A 13,509-nucleotide genomic window follows, 5' to 3' on the forward strand; every position below is an offset into this window, starting at 1 on the left:
TGCAAAAGGTTCAGGGCTCTGGTCTCCACACTATTTATTGAGTACAGTCACTTAGATCTAAGAAGCAGATGTTCACGGTGAAACAGTGAAAGGGTGGCAGTGCGTCATAGGTGTAATTTAGAGCAATAGCTGTTTAAATGAATCACCTTTGTGCTCAAACAGCACATCTTTAACTTATTGGAGAGTAGCTAGTGGGAGCGGGCTTACCTAGGAGCTTGCATGTCTGTCCACATTGCAGTGTTTCAAAGGAGTGTCTTTCTCCTTGAACACAGTGTTTACAGAGAAGAGAGTAGGTCTTGCTCTGAGCATGGGAACATGATGGCAATTAGGAGGCTTTCCTCCTCAGAGGCCTCTTGTGGCTTTCCATGACTTATTGTCCACATTTTTATGGCCAGTTTATACAGGCACCCCACAAGCCCTTTTCCCAACACCACTATGCCCTGCCAATTTATTATTATTATTTTTTGCATTTTCTTGTAGAGATGGGGCCTCACTATGTTTTCCAGGCTGGTCTCGAACTCCTGGGCTCAAGTAATTCACCTGCCTCAGCTTCTCAGAGTGCTGGGATTATAGGTGTGAGCCACCGCACCCAGCAGAGGCCCTGTTTTTATGCAGGTGTGCATCTTCAACCTGCAGTTTATAACCCTGCCTTAGCCTTCTCATCTTGCTTGTACAGAGCTTCAAGGTTGGCCAGATGTGAAAGCTTAAAGCCTTCTCAAGTCTTTCCTGAGCATCCACATAGCTCTGGTCATGTGCATGGTCTTCTAGATTCTCAGGAATATATTGGAACTTTTCAAGGCCCTTATTCTTCCAAAGCTTTTCACTCTCCAGCCTTTTCTCTCAAGCTTCTTAGGCAGTTGATTGTTTGCTCAGCTGTCATTCATTACTTCAGGCAGCAATGACAAACACATTTACCTATAAATATTGTGGAAAAATGTCTCCTGGTTAACGGCTTCAGCATTGGGACAAGGTGAAGATAAGCCTTTTGAGTTGGTTTTCTGAAAGCCACCAGACAAATAAGACCAAATATTTATTTATTTATTTATAGTAATCATTACTATTTTATAAAAATGAGGTCTCTTCTCCCTCAGAACTGGTTCTAGGAATGTTGGCTGTTATTTTCAAGGATATCCCTGAGCTGAGGAGCAGGGGATGGGCCTAGGGTAAGTCAAAATGCCAGAAAGTTTGCTGTTCTTAGAGATTCAGCCTATTTTCTTTTTCTTTTTTTTCTTTTTTGAGACAGAGTCTCATTCTGTCGCCCAGGCTGGAGTGCAGTGGTGTGATCTCAGCTCACTGCAACCTCCGTCTCCCGGGTTCAAGTGATTCACCTGCCTCGGTCTCCTGAGTAGCTGGGACTACAGGTGCCCACTACCACGCCTGGCTAAGTTTTTGTATATTTAGCAGAGAGGAAGTTTTACCACGTTGGCCAGGATGGTCTCGAACTCCTGACCTCATGATCCACCTGCCTCGGCCTCCCAAAGTGTTGGAATTACAGGTATGAGCCACTGTTCCCGGCTGAGATTCAGCCTATTTTCTTAAGTAAGTGCTCCTGGGTTGCTGTAAGCTTTTGGTTAGTTTCCAGAGTTCTGAAAGAGTTAATCCTGAGAGTTTTGTTAGGTTTTTCATAGTTTATGCGGAGCAGTGAACTTTTGGAGATCCCCCCAACAAAGAATCAGTTTTTGGTTTCATTGGTTTTTCTTTATTGCTTTTCTCTTTTTCTACTTCATTGTTTTTCTCTTTTTTAGAAAATGTCATTGAGTTATTACTCTTTTGTTTATGTTTTTTTCCCTTATTCTTGCTCTCGGGTTTAACATTTTTTTTTCTAGCTTCTTTTTTTTTTTTCGAGACGGAGTCTCGCTCTGTCACCCAGGCTGGAGTGTAGTGGCCAGATCTCAGCTCACTGCAAGCTCCGCCTCCCGGGTTCACGCCATTCTCCTGCCTTAGCCTCCGGTGTAGCTGGGACTACAGGCGCCCGCCACCATGCCTGGCTAATTTTTGTATTTTTTTTTTTTAGTAGAGACAGGGTTTCACCATGTTAGCCAGGATGGTCTCGATCTCCTGACCTCGTGATCCGCCCGTCTCGGCCTCCCAAAGTGCTGGGATTATAGGCTTGAGCCACCGCGCCCGGCCTCTAGCTTCTTAAAGTAGAAGCTTAATTCATGACCCTTCCTCTTGTTTACTATAAGCCATCAAGGTTATACATTTCCCTCTAAGCACTGCATTAGCTGTGTCCCACACATTATGACATGCTTCCATTTTCATTCAATTCCAAATATGTTTAAAAGTCTCTTGTCATTTATTTTTGATCCAGGAGTCCTTAGAATTGTATTTACTTTCCAAATATTTACGAATTTTATGGGTAACTTTCTATTATGAACTTCTAGTTTAATTCCCTGAGGTCACACAGCAAATCCAATTTATATTGGTTTTAAAAAATTGGTTAACATTTACTTATTTATTTACTGAGATGGAATTTCGTTCTCGTTGCCCAGACTGTAGTACAATGGTGCGATCTCGGCTCACTGCAACCTCCGCCTCCCAGGTTCAAGTGATTCTCCTGCCTCAACCTCCTGAGTAGCTGGGATTACAGGCATGTGCCACCATGCCCAGCTAATTTTGTGTTTTTAGTGCAGACAGGGTTTTGCCATGTTGGTCAGACTGGTCTCGAACTCCCAACCTCAGGTGATCCGCCCCCTTCGGCCTTCCAAAGTGCTGGGATTACATGCATGAGCCACTGTGCCCAGCCTGTTAGCATTTATTTTATAGTCCAGGATATGGCCTGACTTGTTGAATGTTTTCCGTACGCTTGAAACAAACATTTTCTGCTACTATTGAGTGGAGTGTTCTATAAATGTCTATCAGGTAGAGTTGGTTGATAGAGCATTTCAGGTTTTCTGTATCCTTATTCATTTATTTGTTTACATATTTTGTCAATTACTGAGAGAAGAGTGTTGAAATCTTTTTTGTTTTTTTGAGACAGAATCTCGCTCTGTCGCCCATGCTAGAGTGCAGTTGCACGATCTTGGCTCACTGCAACCTCCGCCTCCCTGGTTCAAGTGATTCTTGTGCTTCAACCTCCCAAGCGACTGGGATTACAGATATGTGCCACCACACCCGGCCAATTTTCGTATTTTTAGTAGAGATGAGGTTTTGCCATGTTGGCCAGGCTGGTCTTGAACTCCTGGCCTCAAGTGATCTGCCCACTTCAGCCTTCTAAAGTGCTAGGATTACAGGCATGTGCCACCAAGTCCAGCCTGAGTGTTGAAATCTTAACTATACTTGTGGATTTATCTATCTCTTCTTTTAGCTCTAATGGTTTTTGCTTTTTACATTTTTAGTTTTATTATTAGGTATATACACATTTAGAATTGCTCTGTCTTCTTTATGAATTGAATTCTTTAAGTTTTGTCCTCCTTTATTCCTGATCATATTTCTTTGTCTTAAGTCTTTCTGATAGTGTTTTCGTGGCACACGTTTTTCCACTTTTTAAATTTTTAATCAATAGTATCTGGTAAATCAAAGAAACTCAGAGATCATGGAAAGGAGGTTGCTAAGGATGATCTCAAGTACCTAACTAATGTAATTAAATGGAGAGGAAAACCAGTCATGGAGATAGAAATAGGTGTATGAGGGGAAAAAATGTTGAGCTTTTGATTTGTTCTGTTTCCAGTGGTAGATATATAATAAAGATGTAGGTAAAGTAAGTCAAGTCCTGGAAGAGAGATATGCTGGGAGATAGACATTTGCAAGTCAATGGGAATAAAGAACAAAGGATCAAAGGCAAAATCTTGAGAATATTGAAAGTTTCTGGAAGGAAGAGAAAACAGCAAAGGAGACTGAAAAAAGAGTGAGTTATCTGAGTATAAAAGAGAAAAGAGAAATAATGCTGACTCATGTGCTAAGAACACAGAAAAGTTTTAAAAAGTAGAAATGGTCAGACTTTCAAAATCCAGAAATATTGGGCAAATTGAGGTCATTGGAAACGACTTTCAGAGCAGTTTCAGAGTAGCAATAAAGAGGTGAAACCAGATTGAATTGGACATGGGAATAAATGGGTGATGATGCAATATTGATGTAGATTACTTTAAAATCAACTTAAACAACTTTGACAGTGAGTGGAAGGAGAAAGAAAGGAAGAAAAGAAGGCAAAATGAATAATGCCCTTTACTCCCTTCTCACCTGGCTAACTCCCATCTCTCTTCCAACATTCAGTCTTCTATCAGAAAGCCTTAGGCGATCTTTCATTCTGAATTGGTATGATCTGTAGCACTCCGTATATACATTCACCGTGGTACTTATCACAATATATGTCTTTATTTTTCCTACTAGATGGTACTTGAGAACAGGCACTATCTACATTTTTTTTTTTTTTTGAGAGAAGTCTTGCTCTTGTCCCCCAGGCTGAAGTGCAATGGCGGGATCTCGGCTCACCGCAACTCGCTCCCGGGTTCAAACGATTCTCCTGCCTCAGCCTCCCAAGTAGCTGGGATTACAGGTGCCTGCCACCACGCATGGCTAATTTTTTGTATTTTTAGTGGAGACAGGTTTTTACCATGTTGGCCAGGCTGGTCTCGAACTCCTGTCCTCAGGTGATCAGCCTGCTTTGGCCTCCCAAAGTGTTGGAATTACAGGCATGAGCCACTGTGCCCGGTCAGAGAACAGGGACTATCTTTGTAACTCCAATGCCAAATTGGCATCATGTGTGGCACATAGTAGGTGGTGAATTCAGGTTTAATGAATGACTAATAGACTGACTTAGATATATGTAGGTTGAAAAGAAGGAGCCAGTGGTGAGAAAGAGATTAAACATACAGAAAGGAAATTTGGAATGTCATTGAAACAGTCTTAAGGTCGGCCAAAGAGGGTGGGATTCAGATCACAGGTGGAGTCATTGGTTGTAAAAATGAGCAAGCAATATGTGCACATCTCAGACTGGCATGGAAATATGAGAAGATGAAGGAATTGGTACTAATGGTTATAGCTACTTCTTCCTCTTCTTTTTTCCTTGTAAAGAAGGGTGGTGGTGCAGAGAGTAGGGAGGCAAAAGGAAGAGGAACAGAGTCTTTAGGATAATGGCAAAGACTTGGAATGAATATTTTGGGGAATGAAAAAGAACCCCAATCACAAAAAGATAAAGGAATTGCCAAGTATTGATAACAACTTCAGCTGAAATTGGAAACTGTAGTGAGTGGCTTGGAGAGTTCTAGTGACATATATATTTTTTTCTTTCTTTTAGCCAGAGGCAGACTCCAGATTTTCGAACCTGAGGGGATTTTAAAAAGATTGATACTGGCTTGGGAGCTTTTTGGGTTGGGAGCTTGCTGTGTAGATGTGTTACAGAAAGGCGCTCAATGGAAGGAAATTCGTCTTAGAAAGAAGTAATGAATATGTCTCAGAGAATGAGATGTTGCTGTGGGTATTTAAAATGATAGACCGTGAATAGGTAAGGAAAGAAGGTGCTAGGCTATGGTATCTCTCCATCCCTTCACCACTCCACGTTAAGTTTGTACTACGGCGGGGCGGAGGCAGGGAGGACCACACTCTCCTGGTGTGGGGTGGCTATACCAACTCTCACAAAATCTAGAAGGTGACGGAGCTAGCGTACAAGAAGTCGTCTTTGGTGGAGAGGCCTGAGGTCTCCGCAGTGACGGGGATGGCAGCGTGACCCCTTAATCTTTAACTACAGGCCAGTCCCAGTTGCCCCAAAGGGGTTAGAATCTAAGGGTGTAGTCTCCCCTCCCCCTAGAAGCGGGAAACGGCCTGGCCCGGAAGCTTCTTTGCTGACCCGGAAGCAGAGCTGTGCAGCTGAGGCGCCGCCGTGGAGCCGCCTTGGAGCCACCGCCCCCTCGCCGCCTCGTCGCTGCGTTGGGGAACCTGGACCGCGGCGGCGCCGGGTTGCCCTGATGATCCCGGGCGGGCGGTGGCGGCGGCAGAGGCGGCGGGAGGATGACCTCTTACCGGGAGCGGAGTGCCGATCTGGCCCGTTTCTACACTGTTACCGAGCCCCAGCGACACCCGAGGGGCTACACAGTATATAAGGTCACCGCCCGGGTGAGTGCGGGTGTCGGGGTTGGGATAGGAGCTTGGATTGGGTCCTGAGGATCTGGGGTGGGGACCCTGGTGTGAGGGTACCTGACTCTGGCTCAGAGCCGAGGGTGGGACTGGGTGCTGCACCTACTGGCGGGACTTGCGTGTCGGAGGTTGGGATTTCTGGAGTAGTGGCTGAGTGTGGTATGCCCAGGGCTTCACGGTAGTAGGTCGTGGTAGAGCCTTTTTTCTGGGGGTGGGGTAGTCACTGGTTGATGGTTTTAAATTGATGACTCAGTTCCCATCCCGTTTGGACTTTCTCTTTTGAGTTCGCAATTTGCAGAAGTGGTTTTGCTTGCTCCAGGAAGATAATGCAGACTTAAAAGTGTTAATTTATGTATTCTTTGGCTTATGTAATGTAAGTTATTTTTTCTCTTGACCTTTATCAGGTTTGCTGTGAGGAAGACAGACTCTTGGGACAGATGTCAGTGTTAGGCCACCAACCTAGGAGCTGTGGATCCGGGCTTTGTCAAACCCTTAAGTTTTTCACGTTTTTCAGTAGGAGACGTGAAAAAGATCTGCTGAGGGTGGCTTGTGTGAGCTACCATAAGGTCACATTTTAAAGTTGGGAGGCTTCTTTACATCAACTAACTGGTCCAACCACTTTATGTTTCATTGCTTTTGCCTTGAGTTTTAAAGAGAGTCTGCATCTTCTAGGAAAGTAAGAATAAATTAAAATTAAGTAAGTATATATATATGTGACGTATGTGTGCATGAATATATGTATAGCAGGCATTTTGTACACATCACCCAATTTAATTCTCATTTTAATGATGAGGAAACAGATTAAAGGAAGTTTAGTAACTTACCCAACTTTACATTGCAAGGCAATAGCAGATCTGCCTGGGATCCGAAACCAGTTTTGCCTGACTCCAAGTTATATAAAATGTTAAGAATTAACTTTATCATTATCAATTTTTAAAGAGGAGAGGTACATATTAAGTAATAATAGTTCAATATACATTTGGAGGATGTAAAGTAGGCCTTCAGAAGAATCTTTTTTTTTTTTTGAGACAGAGTTTTGTTCTTGTTGCCCAGGCTGGAGTTCAATGGCATGACCTTGGCTCACTGCAACCTCTGCTTCCCGGGTTCAAGTGATTCTCTTGCCTCAGCCTCCCGAGTAGCTGAGATTACAGGCATGTGCCACCATGCCCGGCTAATTTTTTGTATTTTTAGTAGAGACCTCGTTTCTCCGTTTTGCTCAGGCTGATCTTGAACTCCTGACCTCAGGCCATCTGCCTGCCTTGGCCTCCCAAAGTGTTCATGCCTGTGGCGTGAGCCACTGCTCCCAGCCTGAGAAGAATCTTAACGGTTAAATAGATATAGATCAGTTTGGGACATGGGAGTGGCACGTGGTGTATGGAAATGGTGCACAGTTCAGATAAATGTGAGAAGGAGGTATGGATGAACATGTCTGTATAAGGATAAGGAGAAGATCTGACCTGCTGTTGCCGATTGCTGTAAGGAGAATAGAGGGAAGTTTGTTGCTCCCTGTTTGCACAGAAGGTTGTTATATGGGTGGAATGTTAGTTTCAGGTTGTGTAAGAAATTTTGTGAGATTGAGGGGCCCTTATCATACCACTCTTGAAACCTTCTAGTCATTGGGCCCTTTGAAAATCCAGACTTAGTGTCCTAACACATAGTGTATGGAATCAGAACAGTTTTCAACATATGTAATGTTTCTCTCACAGCATCCTACTTATCCCTTAATTTAACAAGAAAGTTATATTGTATTAATTTAGTTGCGTGTCTATGTTTCTTAGTGGATTTAGAGCAGTTCTCTATCATTGACATTTGTTTCTGCTTATATAGAATAATAGATAAAAGAAGATGCATGTGCTTGGCACACAGTGCCTGAAAAACATTGTTGAATGTTTTCCTCTTCATTGTAGGCAGCACACCCAATAAATGTTTAGATCCAGGCACTAAATACTGTGAGGGACATAAGGCTGAATAAAGCATGGATCTTCCTTTCAAGGATACACATAGTAGAAGAGAGTTTAGGATACTTAAAGAAATGTGATATAACACAGGAAGTTCCAGCAGACACTACAGAAAAGGGCTGTGGGAAGACAGATTGCTTCTGGATCAAGAGATTGGGGAATATGTACCAATCAAGATAGTTGAAAGAGGGGAAGAATCCAGAAAAGGAGAGGGTATGAAAGGTAGACGATTGAAGGGGTAGAGTCCATAAAGACCTGGAGGTGTGAATGTGTGTGGAACTTGAATTGGAAGCACTGAGTATAATTATTTGTATTGTTACTTTACAAAAGGGAAGGTTAACCAAATGCAGATTTTTTTTTTTTTCCAAGGTGTGGTCTCACTCTCTTGCCCAGGCTGGAGTGCAGTGGCACGATCTTGGCTTACTGTAACCCCGCCTCCTGGGTTCAAACGATTCTCCTGTCTCAGCCACTCAAGTAGCTGGGGTTACAGGCACCCGCCACCATGCCTGGCTAATTTTTCTATGTTTTGTAGAGACGAGGTTTCGCCATGTAGGCCAGTCTGGTCTCGAACTCCTGACCTCAGGTGATCCACCCGCCCCAGCCTCCCAAAGTGCTGGGATGACAGGTGTGAGCCACCGCGCCAGCCAAATTCAGATCTTAAATATCTGAAGCTGTGACCTATTTACTGAACTAAGTTTTGACAATATAAACTGGAAGATAAAGTAGCACATTGCCTTAGAAGTAACCAAATTTATATATATGCGTGTTACATATTGCTGTGGTTATTTGAACTTGAAAATTGCACACACTGCCTTTTTTCTTCCCGTATATGTTTATGTCTTCATTTATTGCTTATGTTACCGATTTTGTTTTTAAAATGTAACATCTGAGAGTCAACATGGAGGCATACTTTCAAAATAACTGTGCTTAGTATTATAAAATATTTCTTGAGAGTTAAGGAGAAAAACACCTTTTTTCAGGATAATTAACTAGGTAAATAGTGCTCTCTTGAGAGAACTTCATGAGATAAAAATTAAGAATGGCTTCTGTATATTTTCTACTACTGGTTTACTTCTAGCTTCAAGGAACAATTTTCTATATTTTTAATCCTTGCAGGATTATTTCTGTAGGAGTAGAGTTTTAATCATTGGAAGTACCAGAGTTAAATTTTGGATAGCAAAAGAGCTTTTTCATCTTCTTAAATCTCCTGTGTGCTTTTTTGCAGTTCTCTGAAACCTGGCAAGCTTAGATGATTTTGAGGCCAGTTACAAGCGTTCTAACAGATTCCACAGTTAAACTCTGTGTTATTTCTTAATTTTTATCTAGAATAAATACCTCTATTCAGAATTGGAAAGTTCTTTCATAAGTTCCCTTTGATTCTTTAGTTGAAGGAGATACAAGCATACGAGAACCATCAGCAATGTTTTCAGTTATTTCATGCTAAGTGTACAAAATTCTCATAATGTAGTATAGATTTCTCAGCAACAGTAGGTGAATGGCAGTTCTTGCCTGTATTCATTCCATGAGTATAAAAAGTATGTTTTTATTCTCAAAAGATAGTGCTGCAGTATAACTTACTTTGTTTACATTGAGTCATAATTTACATACAGTAAAATTCACCCATTTTAAGTGTCCAATTTGATGAGTTTTGACAAATGTACACAGTTGTGTAACTACACCATGTTCATCACTGCACAAGTTCCCTCATGTTCCTTTACAGTCAGTCACTCCCCCTCATCCCATATCTCTAGGCAACCACTGGTTTGCTTTCTGTCATTGTAGATTGGGTTGCATTTTCTAGAATTTTGTATACAAGGAATCATACAGTATGCACTTTTTTTTTTTGGTCTGGCTTCTTCCACTCAGTATGATTATTTGAGATTTATCCATGTTGTTGTGTGTTTCATTCCCTTTTATTGCTGACTCATATTCCATTGTGTGGTTATACTACATTTTATCTGTTCACCTGTTGATGGATATTTGGGTTGTTTCCAGTTTTTGGATATTATGAATACAGCTATTATGAACATTCATATACAAGTCTTTGTATGGACATACGGTTTTATTTCTCGTGATACCACATGGCTTTGTTTATGTAGCTTTATACTAAGTTTTGAAATCAGGTACTCTAAGTACTCTAACTTTCTTTCTCAAAATTGTTTTGGCTATTCTAGATTGTTTGCATTTGTGTATAAAATTTAGAATCAACTTGTCTGGTTTCTCCAAAAATACTTGTCCAGATTTTGATTGGGATTATGTTGAGAATGTAGATCAATTTCAGAAGAATTGGTATCTTAACAGTATTGTCTCTGAGCCATGAACATATATATCTACCCTTTTATTTAGCTCTTCAGTATGAGCAGTGCTTTGTAATTCTCAGAATACAGTCTTGCACATATTTATTTTTGTTTATTGATCTTTTTCCGAGATGGAGGTTTCACTGTATCGCCCAGGCTCGAGTGCAGTAATGCAATCATAGCTTACTGCTGGTTGAACTCTTGAGCTCGAGTGTTACTCCCTCCTCATTCTGCCGCCTGGGATTGTGGGCACAAGCTACCTCATTGGCTTTGCACATATTTAAAGTAGTCTGAGTTTATTTTGAAACCAGGAGAATGTATAAATCCTCATTTTATTATACATAGCTAGTGTTTGTTGAGTAATAACAGTAAACACTTACATGGCACTTACTGAGTCAAGCAGTTTATATTAAATTAAGACGTTTGTCACAGGGGCCCAGTGAGTAGGTGCCATTATCATTTCCACATTTTCAATGAGGAAGTTGAGGCACAGAGACATTTAGTAACTTGTCCAGGGTCATATAGCCAGCAAGTGGTAGAGTCTACATTTGAACCCAGGTAGACTGGTCCCAATCACAGTGCTTTTAATCCTAATGCAATGCTGCTGAATACCTGTGTTATAAAACACTTCATTAGGTGCTGTGAGTGTGCATATGGGGACACCTGTGTGTCCCCACAAGGGCATTACTATAGTTTGGCAAGTGATGGATACACATGAATAACAAGTGACTGTGATGATGTGAACAAAGGGGAGTAAGGGAATTAATGGGAAGTACTGAGCTTCACATAAGTGTGAAAAATTACCATTTCCAAAGCTTCAAATCAAAACACTATATTGCTTGGAGGGAACCTGTCCTTAATTCCTGACCATATTCTTGAGTAGCCTGCTTGTGCCTGGGAAAGGAATTATTTGTAGTTTCCAAATTAGGCTAGAATACTACGTTCTTCCATATCTCTCTGTTAGATGCCATTTTCTCTGTCTGGAATACTCTTTCCTTTTGTCTTGGCAATCTCTGCTCATCTCATCTCAGGTGTCAGCTATATCCTGTGTTCCAGAAGCTTTTTTTTTTTTTTTTTTTTTTAACGCGTTGCTCTCTGTATGTCTTGTATCTCTTCCATTATCATAATGTACTTGTTTGACACCTCTTCTGATGGCAGACTCTATTCTTTTTTGAGAGTCTCACTCTGTCACCCAGGTTGGAGTGTAGTGGAATGATCATGGCTCACTCTAGCCTTGACTTCACAGGCTCAAGCCATCCTCCCATCTCAGCCTCTCTAGTAGCTGGAACTACAGGTACATGCCCCCCTGCCTAATTTTTGTAGTTTTTTGAGAGACAGGGTTTCACCACGTTGCCCAGACAGATCTTGAACTCCTGAGCTCAAGCGATCCAGCCGCCTCGGCCTCCCAAAGTGCTGGGATTACAGGCGTGAGCCACCGTGCCTGGCCGACTCTGTCTTTTTAACTGTGTATTCTTGGTGTCTGGCACAGAGCCTGGACTATAGTAGGGATTTGAGGGTAGGCTGGAAGGAGGCAGCACTTTGCTTTCAAGTGTTGAGTTTTAAATTAACATACAATAAAATTGACTTATTCTGTTGTATAATTCTTTGAATCTTAACATGAGTATAAATTCATTTATCTACCACCATAATCAAGAAACAGAAGTTTCATCATCCCAAAAAACTCCTTCATGCTGTCTCTTTTTCATACCCTTCCCCCTACCCCTTATATCCTGGCAAGCAGTGATCTATCTCTACAACTATACTTTTGTCTTTTTGAGAATGTCATATAAATAGAATCATACAGTATTTAGCCTTTTGAGACTGATAATTTGCCTATTTTTTTCTTTGGGTTGTTTGTTTTCTTACTCTTGAGTTTTGAGAGTTCTTTATGTTCTGGGTATCTTTTTTGGGGGGTCAGATATGACATTTGCAAGTGTTTTCTCCTGATCTAGAGCATATCTTTTCATTCTCTTAAGTATCTTTTTTTTTTTTCCGTTTGAGACAGAGTCTCCCTCTGTTGTCCCGGCTGGAGTGCAGCGGCATGATCATGGCTCACTGTAGCCTTAACCTTCTGAGCTCAAGCAATCCTCCCACCTCTCAGTCTCCTGAGTGGCTGGGACTACAGGCATGTGCCATTGTGCCCGGCTAATTTTTGTATTTTTTAAATAGAGACCCAGTTTCACCACGTTGCTCAGGCTGGTCTCAAACTCCTGGTCTCAAGCAATCTATCTGCCTTGGCCTTCCAAAGTGCTGGGATTACAGATGTGCACCTGGCCTTTTTTTTTTTTTTTTTTTTCAGAGATGGGGTCTCGCTGTGTTGCCAAGGCTGGAATGCAGTGACTATTTGCAGGTGTGATCATAGTGTGCAACAACCTCGACCTCCTAGGCTCAAGCGATACCCACCTCAGCCTTCCAAGTAGCTACGACTACAGGTATGCCACTGCACCCAGAACAGTATCTTTTGCAAAGCACAATTTGTAATTTTGGTGAAGTCCAGTTTATCAGTTCTTTCTTATGTGAACCATGCTTTTAGTGTCATACCTAAAATCTCTGCCCAACCTGAGGTTACAAATATTTTTCCCAATGTTTTCTTCTAGATAACTTATTGCTTTGCATTTTATATTTTGCTCTATGACCCATTTTGAGTGTTTTTTTTTTTTTTGTATAAGGTGTAAGGTTTGGGTGAAGGTTCTGTTTTTGCCTCTGGTTGTCCCATTGCAACAAAACACCATTTGTTCAAGAGACTAACCTTTCTTCATTGAATTGCCTTTACTCCTTTGCCAAAAGTCAATTGACTATATATATATGTGTAAAGCTGTTTCTGGATTCTCTTATTTTGTTCCATACCATACTATCTTGATTATTATAGCTTTATACTAAATCTTAAAATTAGACAATATTGTTTCTCCAATTTTATTCTTTTTCAGAATTATTTTGGCTACTCTAGTTCCTTCGCTTTTTCATATATATTTTAGAATCAGTTTATCTATAGCTACAAAAAATCCTTTTGGGATTTGATTAGGAATGCATTAAATCTGTAGATCACTTTAGGGAAAAATGGACATCTTTTCTATGTTAAATCTTCAAATCTATGAACACAGTATGTCTTGCAATTTATTTGTGTTCTCTGATCTCTTCTATCAGCATTTTGTAGTTTTGAGCAAATTGATTCTCTGTATGTT

General features: G+C 41.2%; 1 protein-coding gene across 14 annotated transcripts in view; it reads left to right on the forward strand.

Moving 5' to 3' along the window:
• Positions 1-5,774: 5,774 nt before the first annotated feature.
• Positions 5,775-13,509, forward strand: part of RPS6KC1 (ribosomal protein S6 kinase C1) — a 218,266-nt gene continuing 210,531 nt past the window's right edge. For 7 of the 14 annotated variants that reach the window (XM_033199771.1, XM_033199778.1, XM_033199779.1 and 4 more), the window contains exon 1: positions 5,775-6,051. Coding sequence is in view for 6 of the 14 variants with exons in the window: in XM_033199767.1 (XP_033055658.1) it covers positions 5,947-6,051 (105 nt within the window). In the remaining 8 variants the exon portion in view is untranslated. Of the gene's footprint in view, positions 6,052-12,626; positions 12,760-13,509 lie in introns of all 14 variants that reach the window. The other 7 variants (XM_033199772.1, XM_033199775.1, XM_033199776.1 and 4 more) reach the window with 3 other exon arrangements.

The sequence above is a fragment of the Trachypithecus francoisi genome, unplaced genomic scaffold (assembly GCF_009764315.1).
Source record: "Trachypithecus francoisi isolate TF-2019V2 unplaced genomic scaffold, Tfra_2.0 Lachesis_group5, whole genome shotgun sequence".
Lineage (NCBI taxonomy): Eukaryota > Metazoa > Chordata > Mammalia > Primates > Cercopithecidae > Trachypithecus > Trachypithecus francoisi.